Here is a 13,962-nt window from a genome sequence, read left to right as displayed (position 1 = left end):
TTGCCCTTCCAGCACACCAAGGATTGTACCAGAACTGCTTATTTTTTTGCTATAGATTTTGTCAGCAGACTGCCTAGTTCTCCTATTATTCTCCATCTCAAATAACCTCTCCAGTTGGAGAGAATCCCATAATGTTATCATATTTCCTGAGTTGCATTATCATCAGTGGCCCAGAAGTTAATCCATAATTGATAGAATCTCTGGTATTAATGTAAACTTAACCTGCCGATTGGGAAACAAATGGGTTTGGTGGAATGTCAGTATTACATCCAATCAGATACTATTCTTCACTGACTTCAGTAGAGTAAAATAGTGCAGATGTAAAACCGAGGCTGTACCCTCAAACTCAACAGTTTCATGGCAGAAGTAGGATAAAATTGCCTCCCCCAGAGAAGAACCAACACTTTGTGAAAGATCCATTCATTGGAATTGCATTATCACAAAATCTCTGCAAAGCAGTAGCAACCAGAAATATCAGCAGAGTTTGCTTCATGTCTATTCTATTTACAGAAAACTCATACACCGTTCACGTGATTACTGGAAATGTGATGGGCGCAGGAACAGATGCCAATGTCTTCATTAATATTTTTGGTGAGACAACAGATACAGGAGAACGTTACCTCAAGATGTCAAACCACCTCAACAAGTTTGAAAGAGGACAGGTACTATGCAGTTGTTGGATTGGCTGGGGGTGTGGGTGTGAGAGGGTTAGTGTTTGCTATCTCGAGTAATGAGTCAGTGATTGGTGCGGTATAACAAAGCAATATTAGACCACAAAGGTCAATCTCAAGTCATGCCAAATTAATTGATTAAACCAAGACAGCTGTAAGCATCACTTAACTTCCTTCTTTCATCTTCTTTGCCAAGATTCCCGCAATCCAACACTCTTTGCCTGTAGTGTACGTGATTGGATATTGTGTGAAGACTCATATGTTTGTCTGGCTGCTGGTTTGCACTACCTAATGCCACATATGACAGCTGGGTACTCAGGCAAGCACTGATAAATTTGCCAAAAATATTTTCCTTTCACAAAATCATGTTGGTTCTACCTAATTCTTGTCAATATTATTTTAGCATTACATTTCGCCTCCACAAACGAATTCCCATTTTGGTCCCTGATCAGCTCCATTGTTCCTTTGACCTTTTTACTCATTACTCTACCTTTTTATATATCTTCAGAAAAGGCTGTTTGTTTTCCTTTTTCTGAAACTGCTCATTTATTCTCATACACTGGCCCATATTTCTGCTGACAGAGGTGGGACACTTGCCGGCTCTACCAACCTGACCCAGGAGGCCCAGCGGTTGGATTTTCATAGGGGCGGACTGGATTGGAGGTCGGGCCTACCACCCCCAGAACGAGTGCAGAAGCTGCCGGGTGCAAAGGCAGACTGGCAGAAATAATATAATAATAATCTTTATTGTCACAAGTAGGCTTACAGTAACACTGCAATCAATTACTGTGAAAAGCCCCTAGCGCCTGTTCGGGTACACAGAGGGAGAATTCAGAATGTTCAAATTACCTAACAGCACGTCTTTCGGGACTTGTGGGAGGAACCCGGAGTACCCGAAGGAAACCCACGCAGACACAGGGAGAACGTGCAGACTCCGGACAGTCAGTGACCCAAGCCGGGAATTGAACCCAGGTCCCTGGCGCTGTGAAGCAACAGTGCCAACCACTGTGTACCGACCTGCAGCAGAGGCTGCAGATTGGAGGGTCAGTAATAAGAGTGTAGATTCGAGAGTATAAGAGGCCACAAACTGGAGGGAGTATGGGAGGAATGGTCCGCAGGGAGCAGGAGGATCAAAGAGTGAGATGTATGGAGAGTGGGAGCAGAACCGGCAGTGAGAAAGATTTCCGATAGATTTTCAAGTCGGGGTAGTGTGACTTGGAGGGGAACCTCCAGGTGGTGGTGTTCCCATACACCTGCTGCCCTTGTCCTTCTCAATGGTAGCAGTTGTGAGTTTAGAAGGTGCTGTCTAAAGAGTCTTGGTCAAATCACTCATCCACAATCCTTGGAATTACATTACCGTTCCTTCACTGTCGCTGGGTCAAAACCCTGGAACTCCTTTCCCAACAGCACTGTGGGTGTACCTATACCACATGGACTGCAGCGGCTCAAGAAGGCAGCTCACCATCACCTTCTCAAAGGCAGGGAGGCATGGGAAATAAATACTGACCTAGCCAGCGATACCCACGTCCAAGTTTTAAAGTATTTAATAAAGACTGGCAGTTTTGCCTTTAATATCTTTCCCAAATTACATTCTACATTAATATAAAAATATCAGGTACCTATCAGGTGAGACCCCTCAATTTGTCACTGTCCGGCTGGGGTACCCCCGAAATAGAACATACAGTGCAGAAGGAGGCCATTTGGCCCATCGAGTCTGCACCGACCCACCTCACTTCCACCCTATCCCCGTAACCCAATAACCCCTCCTAACCTTTCTGGTCACTAAGGGCAATTTATCATGGCCAATCCACCTAACCTGCACATCTTTGGACTGTGGGAGGAAACCGGAGCACCCAGAGGAAACCCACGCACACACGGGGACAACGTGCAGACCCAGCGGAGAATCGAACCTGGGACCCAGGCGCTGTGAAGCCACAGTGCTATCCACTTGTGCTACCATGCTGCCCAAATGTGAATGTACAAACCTGGGTGAGGCGGGGTGGGGGGATGACCGGCTCTTGTTTTTATTCAATCCACCCTCTGCTGGGAGCAACAAAGGTTTCTTCTAACGAGGTTCCCTTTCCCTTGGATGCCTTTTCCAGTTATGTTTAAAAAGGTGCCAATTTAACCAGGCTTTCCTGAGTTAAGATAGAGTAAGTTTATTAACACAAAATGTTAGGGAGAAATGGTAAAGCACATATATCTACATTCATACAGATTCGAAGTAAGAATTGGGTCCAATAGTAAGTAAATACAAATAAAGGTTTTACGGAACAGGCCTGGAGGAGTAGATGATGAGGCGTTGAGGTCGTAAGAGGGTGATTGCAGCAGCTGACTTCTGCTCGTGAGCTGTTGATTCTTCGATTCAAATGTTCTGTAGCTTGACAGATATTTCAGTTCTTTTTCCGGCTGCAATCCTTCTGCTGGCTGATCAATTTTCACAGTCAGAGAGAGTACGTTGTCTGGAAACACAGGGAGGGGTCCCATTATCCCTTTGAGAAACCCCGACAGCCATTCATGTCAGCTAGCTTACATTTGCAGCCATCTTTTGTGTCTGTGTCCATTTTTTACAATATAAATCTCAGATCTTTTTTAAAGTCCGTGTGTAATTCCATGGGCTTTTTCTCCATCATCGGGACAATGTACCAAATCCTACTACTACTTCTCCTCTCCCCAAGTCCTTAGCCCATGCATATGGAGTCACGTGAAGTTACTTCAGGTCCTACATTGTTATAAGTCTTGTACATTTACCTTATTCCAACATTACTGGTATTACAGTACAAGCATTAACAACATTCTCACTGCCCCATAACTCCCCTCAAGTACTTGACACTAGATGTTCAGGCGGTCTCCCTTCCACATCTCATTCACTGGTTTGTTGGGAGAGTGGTGGGCTTTGGTACTCTTTTTTAAAAATAGATTTAGGGTGCCCAATTCATTTTTTCCAATTAAGGGGCAATTTAGCGTGGCCAATTCACCTAACCTGCACATCTTTTTGAGTTGTGGGGGCGAAACCCACGCAGACACGGGGAGAGCGTGCAAACTCCACACGGACAGTGACCCACAGCCGGGATCGAACATGGGACCTCGGTGCCGTGAGGCAGCAGGGCTAACCCACTAAACCTAACCCTAACCCTAACCCTAACCCTAACCCTAACCCACTACTCCACCGTGCTGCCCTGGCTCTGGTACTGTTGACCATTCCTTGTAGGGTGGAGCAGTGCCTGTTCTTTTTTCATTCTGACCACCGAAAAGCTCTTGGAGGCTGAGAAAGGATGTTCCTGTGGCAAGAAGATTGAGTTACACGCTCACCTCTGTCTTTTGTTGTTGATGATGTCACCATGTTCCAACATCCTTTGTGGTTCTGACACGCTGGCTGGAAGTTGCCATTTGTGCACAATGGTTGGTGTGTCTTATCAATTGGACCAGCAGCGCAGTTAGAGTTAGAGTTTCCTCAGACTGTTAATCATTCTCTGGTGCCACTTTCATCAGAGGTGCAAGGTTGGGCTAAGCAATAAGGACTCTCTGAAACTTGATGATGGACAAGCCTTCTCCGTAAAGAGAGAAGAGGGATCAAAGGTGAAATTTGAATGAAATGAAATGAAAATTGCTTATTGTCACGAGTAGGCTTCAATGAAGTTACTGTGAAAAGCCCCTAGTCGCCACATTCCGGCGCCTGTCCGGGGAGGCTGGTACGGGAATCGAACCGTGCTGCTGGCCTGCTTGGTCTGCTTTAAAAGCCAGCGATTTAGCTCAGTGAGCTAAACCAGCCCCTGCTCGCTACTGTATGAGCACTCAGGGCCATGCTGTTCTGGCTGACTAATGACATTGGTAATCTTGACATCTTCTGCCGTCGGAAGGAAGTTGAGGACTACGTCGGCATCTCTGCTCAGAAGAGAGAAAGGCTGATTGCGGACAATGTTCATCAGCTCAAAGACCTGTTTGGAGCCATATCTCAGTGGTTCAAGGTCCGTGACATGACCGGGAATCGGACTCCCCTCACTCTATTGAGTGCAGTGTCCGTTGTTCCAATCCAAAGGCCTTGCAGCCATGATTCCTTGTCTGACAGAACTGTCATGCTTGCACCTGAATCTAATTAGAAATTCATTAGAAGACTATTTGCCAGGATGTCAGCACTCCCAAATGAGGAACCACATTCTCTGAGGTCACACAAGAAGCATGGCTGTGTGTTGGTGGAAGTGGCAGAGGATAATCCTTTGAATGTAGAGGCTGGTGGGGTGAAAAATGTGGACAAGGGGGACCCTGTCATGGTCCTGGAGGGATGGGTGAGGGCACAGGTGCGGGAGATGGGTCAGAGATGGTTGAGCGCCCGTAAACCACAGTGAGGCGGGGGGGGGGGGGACTTTGATTAAGTGCTGTTTTGGAAGCTGACATTATTGAAACAGATGCAACAGGGGTGGAGAAACTGTGAGAATGGGATGGAGTCCTTGCAGAAAGAGGGATATGAGGAGTTGTAGTCAAGGTAGCTGTGGGAGTTGGTAGGTTTGTCATGAATATTAGTGGTCAGTCTGTTGCCAAGGAGGCAGCATGGTAGCACAGTGGGTAGCATTGTTGCTTCACAGCTCCAGGTTTCTAGGTTCGATTCCCGGCTCGGGTCACTGCCTGCGTGGAGTCTGCACGTTCTCCCCGTGGCTGCGTGGGTTTCCTCCGGGTGCTCCGGTTTCCTCCCACAAGTCCCGAAGGACGTGCTTTTAGGTAATTTGGGCATTCTGAATTTTCTCTCTGTGTACCCAGAATGTGGCAACTAGGGGCTTTTCACAGTAACTTCATTTTAGTGTTAATGTCAGCCTACTTATGACAATAAAGATTATTATATTATTAGGCATGGAGACAGAACAGTCAAGGATCCTTTTTTTGTTTTTTGTTTTCTTTCTTTGTTCCAATTAAAATCCCCGACCTCACCCCCGACCTCAACCCCGACCTCACCCCGGCGCACAGGGCCACCTGTCACTTGTTCTTTCGGTTTGCCTTCACTGAACACCGACCTTTCTTCTCCTATTAACACATTCTGCTCTCATCTCTGCGTCACTATCAGCACCTTCCTTCGTCCTTAATGCTACATTTAACACTCTCTTTCTCTTGTGTCCATGACACCTTTGTGAATCTCTCCAGAGCTCCCACCTCTCCCTGACCTTCTATTCTGACCCACCTTCACCACTCTCCTATCCTACTGTATAATCCATCACATTTCTACTCCTCTTCAGCTTTGAGGAAGAGTTATACAGACTCGAAACTTTAACTCTGTATCTCTCTCTACAGTTACTGCCAGACCTGCCCAGTTTCTTCCAGAACTTTCTGTTTTTATTTCCGGAGTACAGAACTGGGGGCTTCTTGTTCTGCATCCGATCTTTACTTAGATATTTGGAAATGCTGTGTCTTAAAAATCTTCATATAGAACATAGAACATAGAACAGTACAGCACAGAACAGGCCCTTCGGCCCTCGATGTTGTGCCGAGCAATGATCACCCTACTCAAACCCACGTATCCACCCTATACCCGTAACCCAACAACCGCCCCCTTAACCTTACTTTTTAGGACACTACGGGCAATTTAGCATGGCCAATCCACCTAACCCGCACATCTTTGGACTGTGGGAGGAAACCGGAGCACCCGGAGGAAACCCACGCACACACGGGGAGGACGTGCAGACTCCGCACAGACAGTGACCCAGCCGGGAATCGAACCTGGGACACTGGAGCTGTGAAGCATTTATGCTAACCACCATGCTACCATGCTGCCCTTGGTTGCTCTTTTTCTCTCTGGTTCCCGATGTCCCTAAATTTCAGATTCCCTGTTGATGAGCTGCCTTCTCCCACTGCTACTGGTAAAAATGCTGGAACACCCTCCCTGACTGTTGGTGTGCCTCCTTCACAAGGGCTGCAGTGATTCAAGGAGGCAGCTTACCACCTTCTCGAGGGCAATTAGCAACGGGCTAGAAATGCTGGCCGTGTCGGTGACACTCAAATCCCATGGACAAGTCACACAGAATATTACAGTGCAGAAGAAGCCCTTAGACCCATCGCGTCTGCACCGACACATGAAAGGTCCTGACCTGCCCACCTAATCCCATGCCTGCACTTGGCCCATAGCCTTAAATGTTAAGACGTGCCAAGTACTCATCCAGGTACTTTTTAAAGGATGTGAGGCATCCCGCCTCTACCACCCTCCCAGGCAGTGCATTCCAGACCGTCACCACTCTCTGGGTAAAAAACATTTTTCCTCAAATCTCCCCTAAACCTCCTGGCCCTCACCTTGAACTTGTATCTCCTCGTAACTGACCCTTTAACTAAGGGGAACAGCTTCTCCCTCTCCACCCTGTCCATGCCCCTCATAATCTTGTACACCTCGATCAGGTCGCCCCTCAGTCTTCTCTGCTCCAGCGAAAACAACCCAAGCCTGTCCAACCTCTCTTCATAACTTAAATATTCCATCCCAGGAAACATCCTAGTGAATCTTCTCTACAGCCCCTCCAGAGCAATCACATCCTTCCTATAATGTGGTGAGCAGAACTGCACACAGTACTCCAGCTGTGGCCTCACCAAAGTTCTATACAGTTGGATCATGACCTCCCTGTTTTAGTAATCTAAACAAATAAATTAAGGAAACCTCCAAGCTCATTCTGCTCTCGGGTATGTGTGATTTTTAAAATATTACTATTATATTTTGTTTTCCAATGTAGGAAGATATATTTTTGATCAAAGCCATTGACCTGGGTGTGTTAAGGAAACTACGCATTCGACATGATAATGCAGGAGGAAACGCAGCCTGGTTCCTGGACAGAGTGGAAATTGTTGATGAGAAGGATGACACCACGTGAGTATTGACGTGTACAAAGGAAGAGGGTGGGAATCCTAGTTTTTGTACTACATCAGAAACATTTTCACCGGTTTGCCATTCCTATATCAACATGCTTGTTTAACTAAGTTAATTATTTGTCTGGCACTTAATCGCATTTTGTCTGAATCTGGGTGTCTGGTTTATTTGTTGAAAAGATGAGCGGAGTTATGTTTGTCACGAATGTGACAAGGGGATAGAAGGATTTTCCAAATGTTTTTTTAAAATGTGTGACATAGAATGTGAGACTATAGAGAGGGTCATGCCAACTGGCCATCCATAGTTACCCTGAGGCATTAATGGTCAACCATATACTTTGGGATCGGAATTACATGTATCCTGGCTAGATAGGGGGTGGCAGAATCCCCTCTCCATATGACTACATCCACTCCAGCTGCTTAGGTTGAGGAGGGTGCGTCTGTCCCTGGGCAGGAGACCCTTATCAGGCCGGGCGTCCCTCTGGCCAACAGAGGATGTCTGCCAAGGTCATCGCAGGCATCAGGATGGAGTGGTCAGCAGGTTACCTCCACCTCTGCATGGATATCGGGGCTGTATCTAGCTCTGCTGGTCGGGTTAGGAAAGTTGAGAAATATCAAAATCACTTTTGGGTCATAGGTGTACAAACACTGTATAAATATTAGACTTTTGTGAATACATTTGCTGTTTATGTGAATGGCTTGGTCAACTGAAAGTGTGATTATGTGTATATGAACCCTCTTATATTTAGGTTTAAACATCAACCCGCTCAGTGATAGTCTCCCGTTGTAAGATTCACATTCATGTGATGCCAATCTCACTGAAGATTGTTTCTACACCCTTGTGTGATGCCCATGGAGATGTGTTACAATCTTCATTGCACCTAACCTGCACATCTTTGGACTGTGGGAGGAAACCGGAGCACCCGGAGGAAACCCACGCAGACACGGGGAGAAAGTGCAAACACCACACAGATAGTCACCAGTCCGGAATTGAACCTGGCACCCTGGCGCTGCGAGGACAGGGAATGGCCTCACACTCCATTGGGTCACCTGATTCGCACCGCCCTGCGTGATCTGTATCTCACCCTCACTGGGTTAGATCCAGATCTGCGGATTTAAGTGAGCCAAATGATTCATTTAAATATCCCGATGCCTGATTCACCCAGTGCCCGGGACTCAACGGTTGTGCCTGGGAGACTTTGCCAGGACACTATTTAGTGCTGGCCCAGACAAACGTGAACCAGGCGTAATGGCACGTGTGTGTGTGTGGGGGGGGGGGGGGGGGGGGGGGGTAGGCCATTTGAGATCCTCGGGAGGTTGGAGACAAGGCAAGGTAGTACGCTGGCACTCTCCCTGGCACCACGGCACCTAGGTACTGCCAGCGCAGAACCCTGGTATGCCACCCTGGTATCCCTGGCATCAGAGTATCGAGGCACTGCCACCCTGGCACTTCCAAGGTGTCTGGGTGACAGTGTCCAGGTGCCAGGTTGTCCAGGATTCAGAACCCGCGGAGTGGGGAGCTTGCCAATTAAAGGTGGGGCGGTGAGGGAGGCTTTCCAGGACCTCCCCAAGATTGGGGAGGGGGGAGTCGATAAAGTGTGCGTGCGGGGTGGGGGGGGGGGATCAGGGCTGCTGATCAAAATGGCGCTCCAATCAAGTGCGGCCTTGGCGGAGAGAAACTCCCTGAGGCCAAAGAAACAACAAAGCGCTGTTGAATAATGGGGTGATTCTCGGCACTGCAGCCATCGAGAAACATCTCACTAAATACATCGGTCAGCGGACTTTATTCTAAGTCTGTTGAATTGCGCCCTTCGAGCCCAATTTCAACGCTCCCTCTCTCATTGACCACGGAATATTTACCCGGAATTTCACGGTGTCAACCCCCAGCTCCTCCCCAAGTAATACTGGATTGCATTGTTGTTGTGATCAACATTCCCACCATCCTCCCTGAGACCATCACTGCTGACGTTCCCATTCCCCATGTGGACCTCTACCCTCCCCAGTTAGAGGCTGTGTGCACAGTCACCTGCAGAGGAGACCCTGTTTCTGCCCAGCACAGCCAACAAGCCAATGGACCTGTGCTCTGAAAATGCCGTGCACACCAAACTGCATTATATCCCGCATGAGCACACAGCCCTTGCCCCTGAAGGAGTACAACATGCATGGCATTGCTGCATCTGTCACTAAACCCCAGGGCTGTCTGTTCTCTCTCACTCTTCACTGTGAGGTCCATGGAGCCCAAGGACAGTCTGTCCTCCCTCAGTCCTGACTGTGAGCCCAAGGAGTGCCTCAACTTTCTGACTGCGACCTGCTGACCCTGGACCTGAGATGGCCATTGTCCTCATGACGGAACACCACGCTGTCTCCCTTCCCAGCCTTCCCAACCCCACTTCATGAGTCTCAGCGGGACCCATCCCCTGTGTGCCACACTAAAACCCCCCTCGCCTTTCCTGTTTCAGAGTCTGTATATATATCCCCTCCCAATCATACCTGTGGCATCCCATCCACACCCTTGTTTGTCAGCATCACAGTTCCCCTTTTCGGGCTCCAGCTTCGCACCCCTCAGTCTCCCCTCTACCTGCTATTGTTCCCCTTCCTCCTATACGCCCTTGTGAAGCCTTCCACCATTCCACCATTCCCTTTTCCCACAACCCTTTGATTTCCTTTCCGCCCCTTTGCCACCCCCCCACCCCCGTGTGTCTGTTATTGTCCTGCCGCCACTACCACACCCAGTCAAAGTGCTGCCTGAATGTTGAACGCTGCCTAAGCACCGCTGCACAGTACTGACCTTCTGGACTACGGAGACACCCACCAGGGACAGACCAGGCCTACACCCCAGGCAGCGTGGCTTTCCACTAGAATTGCGCTGTGACAGGTAGGCTATGAATGTAGCACTCACCTCGAAGTCATAAGCAAAACGCCACCGCTGGATGCCACCCTTTTTCAGGTGTGAATTAGACCGGCGTGATTTGGCGTGATGCAAGATTGGAAGGCAATCCCGGTGAACAGCAGATTTAACAAGCATTCATGAGATGGTGATGTATGCAAACGGCCTTCTTGTCACTCATCAGCGGGATACCAGATCTGCCATGAACCCGCCATCGGACGAATTGTAAACTATTTTCATGCCGGGGGTATTCCGACTTTTTGGGCTCCTACAGGATTCTCCGATCTCACCTGCCACAGGCAGGATAAGAAAATTCCGCCCATTATCTTAATCAGGGATTTTCAGTAGTAACCATCGCTGACTAGGGCATGGATATAAGCTGTGCATATCCTTGGTCAATTAAAGGGCAAGTAATTCATTTAATAATGACCTTTTCCAATGGTTAATGGGATAAATGCAGGACTTGCCTTTCAGTGTGTATATTTATTTAAAACCTATCATGGGGATGGAAAGGCTTGGGCAGGCAGAAGTCATTCATGTGTTTTCTGTGTCAGGCCTCCCAAATGTTGCCTTATCATTTAGGCTTTATACATTGTTCTGTTTCGCCAGGTATTTTTTCCCTTGTGAACGATGGTTAGCTGTTGATGAGGATGATGGGCAGATAGCAAGAGAGCTCGTTCCCGTAGATGCGGCATTCCTGAGAAAAGATTCGAACAGAGATGAACAATCTCAGGCAACACTAGGCCTTGAACAGAAAGGTGAAAAGAAGCTATTGAGAAAGCAAATCCTCTTTTCCAACCTAACAAATTATGTGATGCATTTGTGTTTAAGTTCACAGGCATATATTGCGACTGAACATGTATTTTCTTACATATTCTGCTGCCTCCGTGTCTTAGGTTCCCCATTTAAGTGTTCGCCACTGCTCGTGGATTTAAGTCCCACTTCAGGGTCTGAGTCCATTATCAAGGTTGGTGCCTCAGTGCACTACTGGGGGAGTGCTGCACAGTTCCAGATACTGGTTTTCAGCTGAGATGTTTAACTGACATTCAGAGATCACATGGAACTCTTCAAAGCAAGAGCAGGAGATTTCTGCTGGTATCCATCATTTATCCCTCAACTAACAACACTAAACAGGCTACCTGATCATTTACCATATGGTTTGTGGAACACTGCAACATGCAAATTATCTGCTCTGTTTTTCTATATTGTAAGTATGCATCAAAATTACTTAAGAGGTATTTTGGGATGTCTTGAGAATGCAAAAGAATGCTCGATAAATGCATATGCTCTCTTTCAGCAGTGTACCTTAATGAAGGAGGTGGTCACTAGCCTAGCCTGGCATCTAGTTACCACCAAAGCGTGTTTGATTTCAGTAAATGTTATTAAAATTAGGCACAGTCAAGTCAATAACCAAAACCTTTCTGTTCTTAACAGCTCAGTCTACCACCTACACTGTGAGGGTAAAGACTGGGGAGAAGAAGAATGCAGGGACAGATGCCAATGTTTTCATCATCCTGTTTGGTGAGAAGGATGACACGGGTAAGAAGGCGGCCACGTTTCAATTGGATACATTTAGGAAAGAGCGCCAGGGTCCCAGGTTCGATTCCCTGCTGGGTCACTGTCTGTGCAGAGTCTGCATTTTCTCCCCGTGTCTGCGTGGGTTTCCTCCGGGTGCTCTGGTTTCCTTCCACAGTCCAAAGACGTGCAGGTTAGGTGGAGTGGCCATGATAAATTGCCCCTCGTGTCCAAAAAGGTAAGGAGGGGTTATTGGGTTACGGGGATAGCGTGGAAGTGAGGGCTTAAGTAGGTCGGTGCGGGCTCGATGGGCCGAATGGCCTCCATCTGCACTGTATGATCTATGTTCTAGGCCTGAGAGGAAAATTCTGTGTGCCCAATAAGTGTTCAGTGTTTAGTCTTGAGGGGACAAGCATAAGATGCTCGGTGGAATAATAAACAGCAGAGAGTGTTAGTGCTCCCCGTGCGTTGCTCTCCTATACATCACGGTGACCAGTTGTGGAACTGCATTTGCATGAATCTGGCACATGTCAACTAGTTGGCAGAAGATAAATATCAGCAGACAGAGGGAAAGAAATAAAAAATGGGGTCATTCAGAAAGAACTTAAATCTGTTTAAATGAGGGACAGTTACAAAACATAGTAGCTATTTTGGTTCATTATAGATTCACAGAATCCCTACAGTGCAGAAGAAGGCCATTCAGCCCATCGGGTCTGCACCGACCCTCTGAAAGAGCACCCTGCCTAGGCCCACTTCCCCACCTAGTCCTGCAACCCCCACCTAACCTTTTAGGACACTAAGGGGTAATTTAGCATGGTCAATCCACCTAACCTACACATCTTTGGACTGTGGGAGGGAACACCCGGCGGAAACCCACGCTGACACGGGGAGAATGTATAAAATGCACACAGACAGTGACCCAAGGTTGGAATCGAACCCAGGTCCCTGGTGCTGTGAGGCTGCAGTGCTAACCACTGTGATACCATGCCGTCCCTTATAGTCTCCGCTTTTATTTCCAGAAATGTTAATTTCCCTATTTTCAAGTTGATTAACAAAATATGTTGACATTTTGAGTTTGACATGTAGATTTATAGCTGAATCGTGCAGGCCACCTTCCAGACAGCACCAACCAGCTTAGTGGAAAAAGACATCATACAGTTGGCACCCAACGGTTCTCGTTGCTTACTCCTTATGAAGGAGACCATAATCTCCAGAGCCTTCCTCATAAATCAGCAATTAGCTGGTTTATTAGTGCCATTTGTTTAGATTTTTAAAACTCAATTCATAGAGTTGTGCAGCACAGCATGTGGTTATTTGGCCCATCGAGTCTGTGCCGGCTCTTTCAAAGAGCAATCAACTTATTTCCAATTCCCAGTTCTTTCCTCGTATCCCTGTTGTCATTTATCCAATTCCCTTTTAAAGGCTACCGTTGAACCTGCATCCTTCACCCTTTCAGGCTATGCATCCCAAATCCTAACCACTTGTTTTGTAACGAAAGGGTTTTCCTCATGTCGCCATTGGTTCATTAGCCAAATCTTGGGAGACGGTGGTGTAGTGGTGATGTATTGGGGCCAGTAACCTGGAGACCAAGACCAATGGTCCAGGGATGTGGGTTTAGATTCTATAACAGCAGCTGGTACAATTTAACTTCAATTAATAAATCAGAAATATAAAACTAATCTGAGTAATGGTGGCCATAACAAGAATCATCAACTGCAGTAAAAATCCATCTGGTTAACCAATGTCCTTTAAGAAAGGAAATCTGCCATTCTTACTTGGTCTGTCCTACATGGCAGCATGGTAGCACAAGTGGATTGCACTGTGGCTTCCAACTAAAGGGACGGCACGGTGGCAGAGTGGTTAGCACTACTGCCTCACGATGCTGAGGACCCGGATTCGATCCTGGGTGCTTGGGTGGCACTGCAGGGTGCCTGGGTGGCACTGCCAGGGTGTCCAGATTGCCCTACCAGAGTGTCAGGCTAGAATTGCCACAGTGCCTGGTGCCAGGGGGACAGTCAGAGTGCCATTCTACCCTTTTCCCCACCACCCGTGGGT

The 13,962-nt window shown here is 47.5% G+C and overlaps 1 protein-coding gene across 1 annotated transcript in view; it reads left to right on the top strand.

Moving 5' to 3' along the window:
- Window positions 1–13,962, top strand: part of LOC119963948 (lipoxygenase homology domain-containing protein 1-like) — a 282,480-nt gene that overhangs the window by 187,199 nt on the left and 81,319 nt on the right. Inside the window, 4 exon segments of the mRNA XM_038793391.1 lie at window positions 511–662; window positions 7,373–7,506; window positions 11,002–11,150; window positions 11,827–11,931. Of these exon segments, the coding sequence (XP_038649319.1) occupies window positions 511–662; window positions 7,373–7,506; window positions 11,002–11,150; window positions 11,827–11,931 (540 nt within the window).

This window comes from Scyliorhinus canicula, chromosome 3 (assembly GCF_902713615.1).
Source record: "Scyliorhinus canicula chromosome 3, sScyCan1.1, whole genome shotgun sequence".
In the NCBI taxonomy this organism is placed as follows: Eukaryota; Metazoa; Chordata; class Chondrichthyes; order Carcharhiniformes; family Scyliorhinidae; genus Scyliorhinus; species Scyliorhinus canicula.
This window is presented reverse-complemented; position numbering and strand designations above follow the sequence as displayed.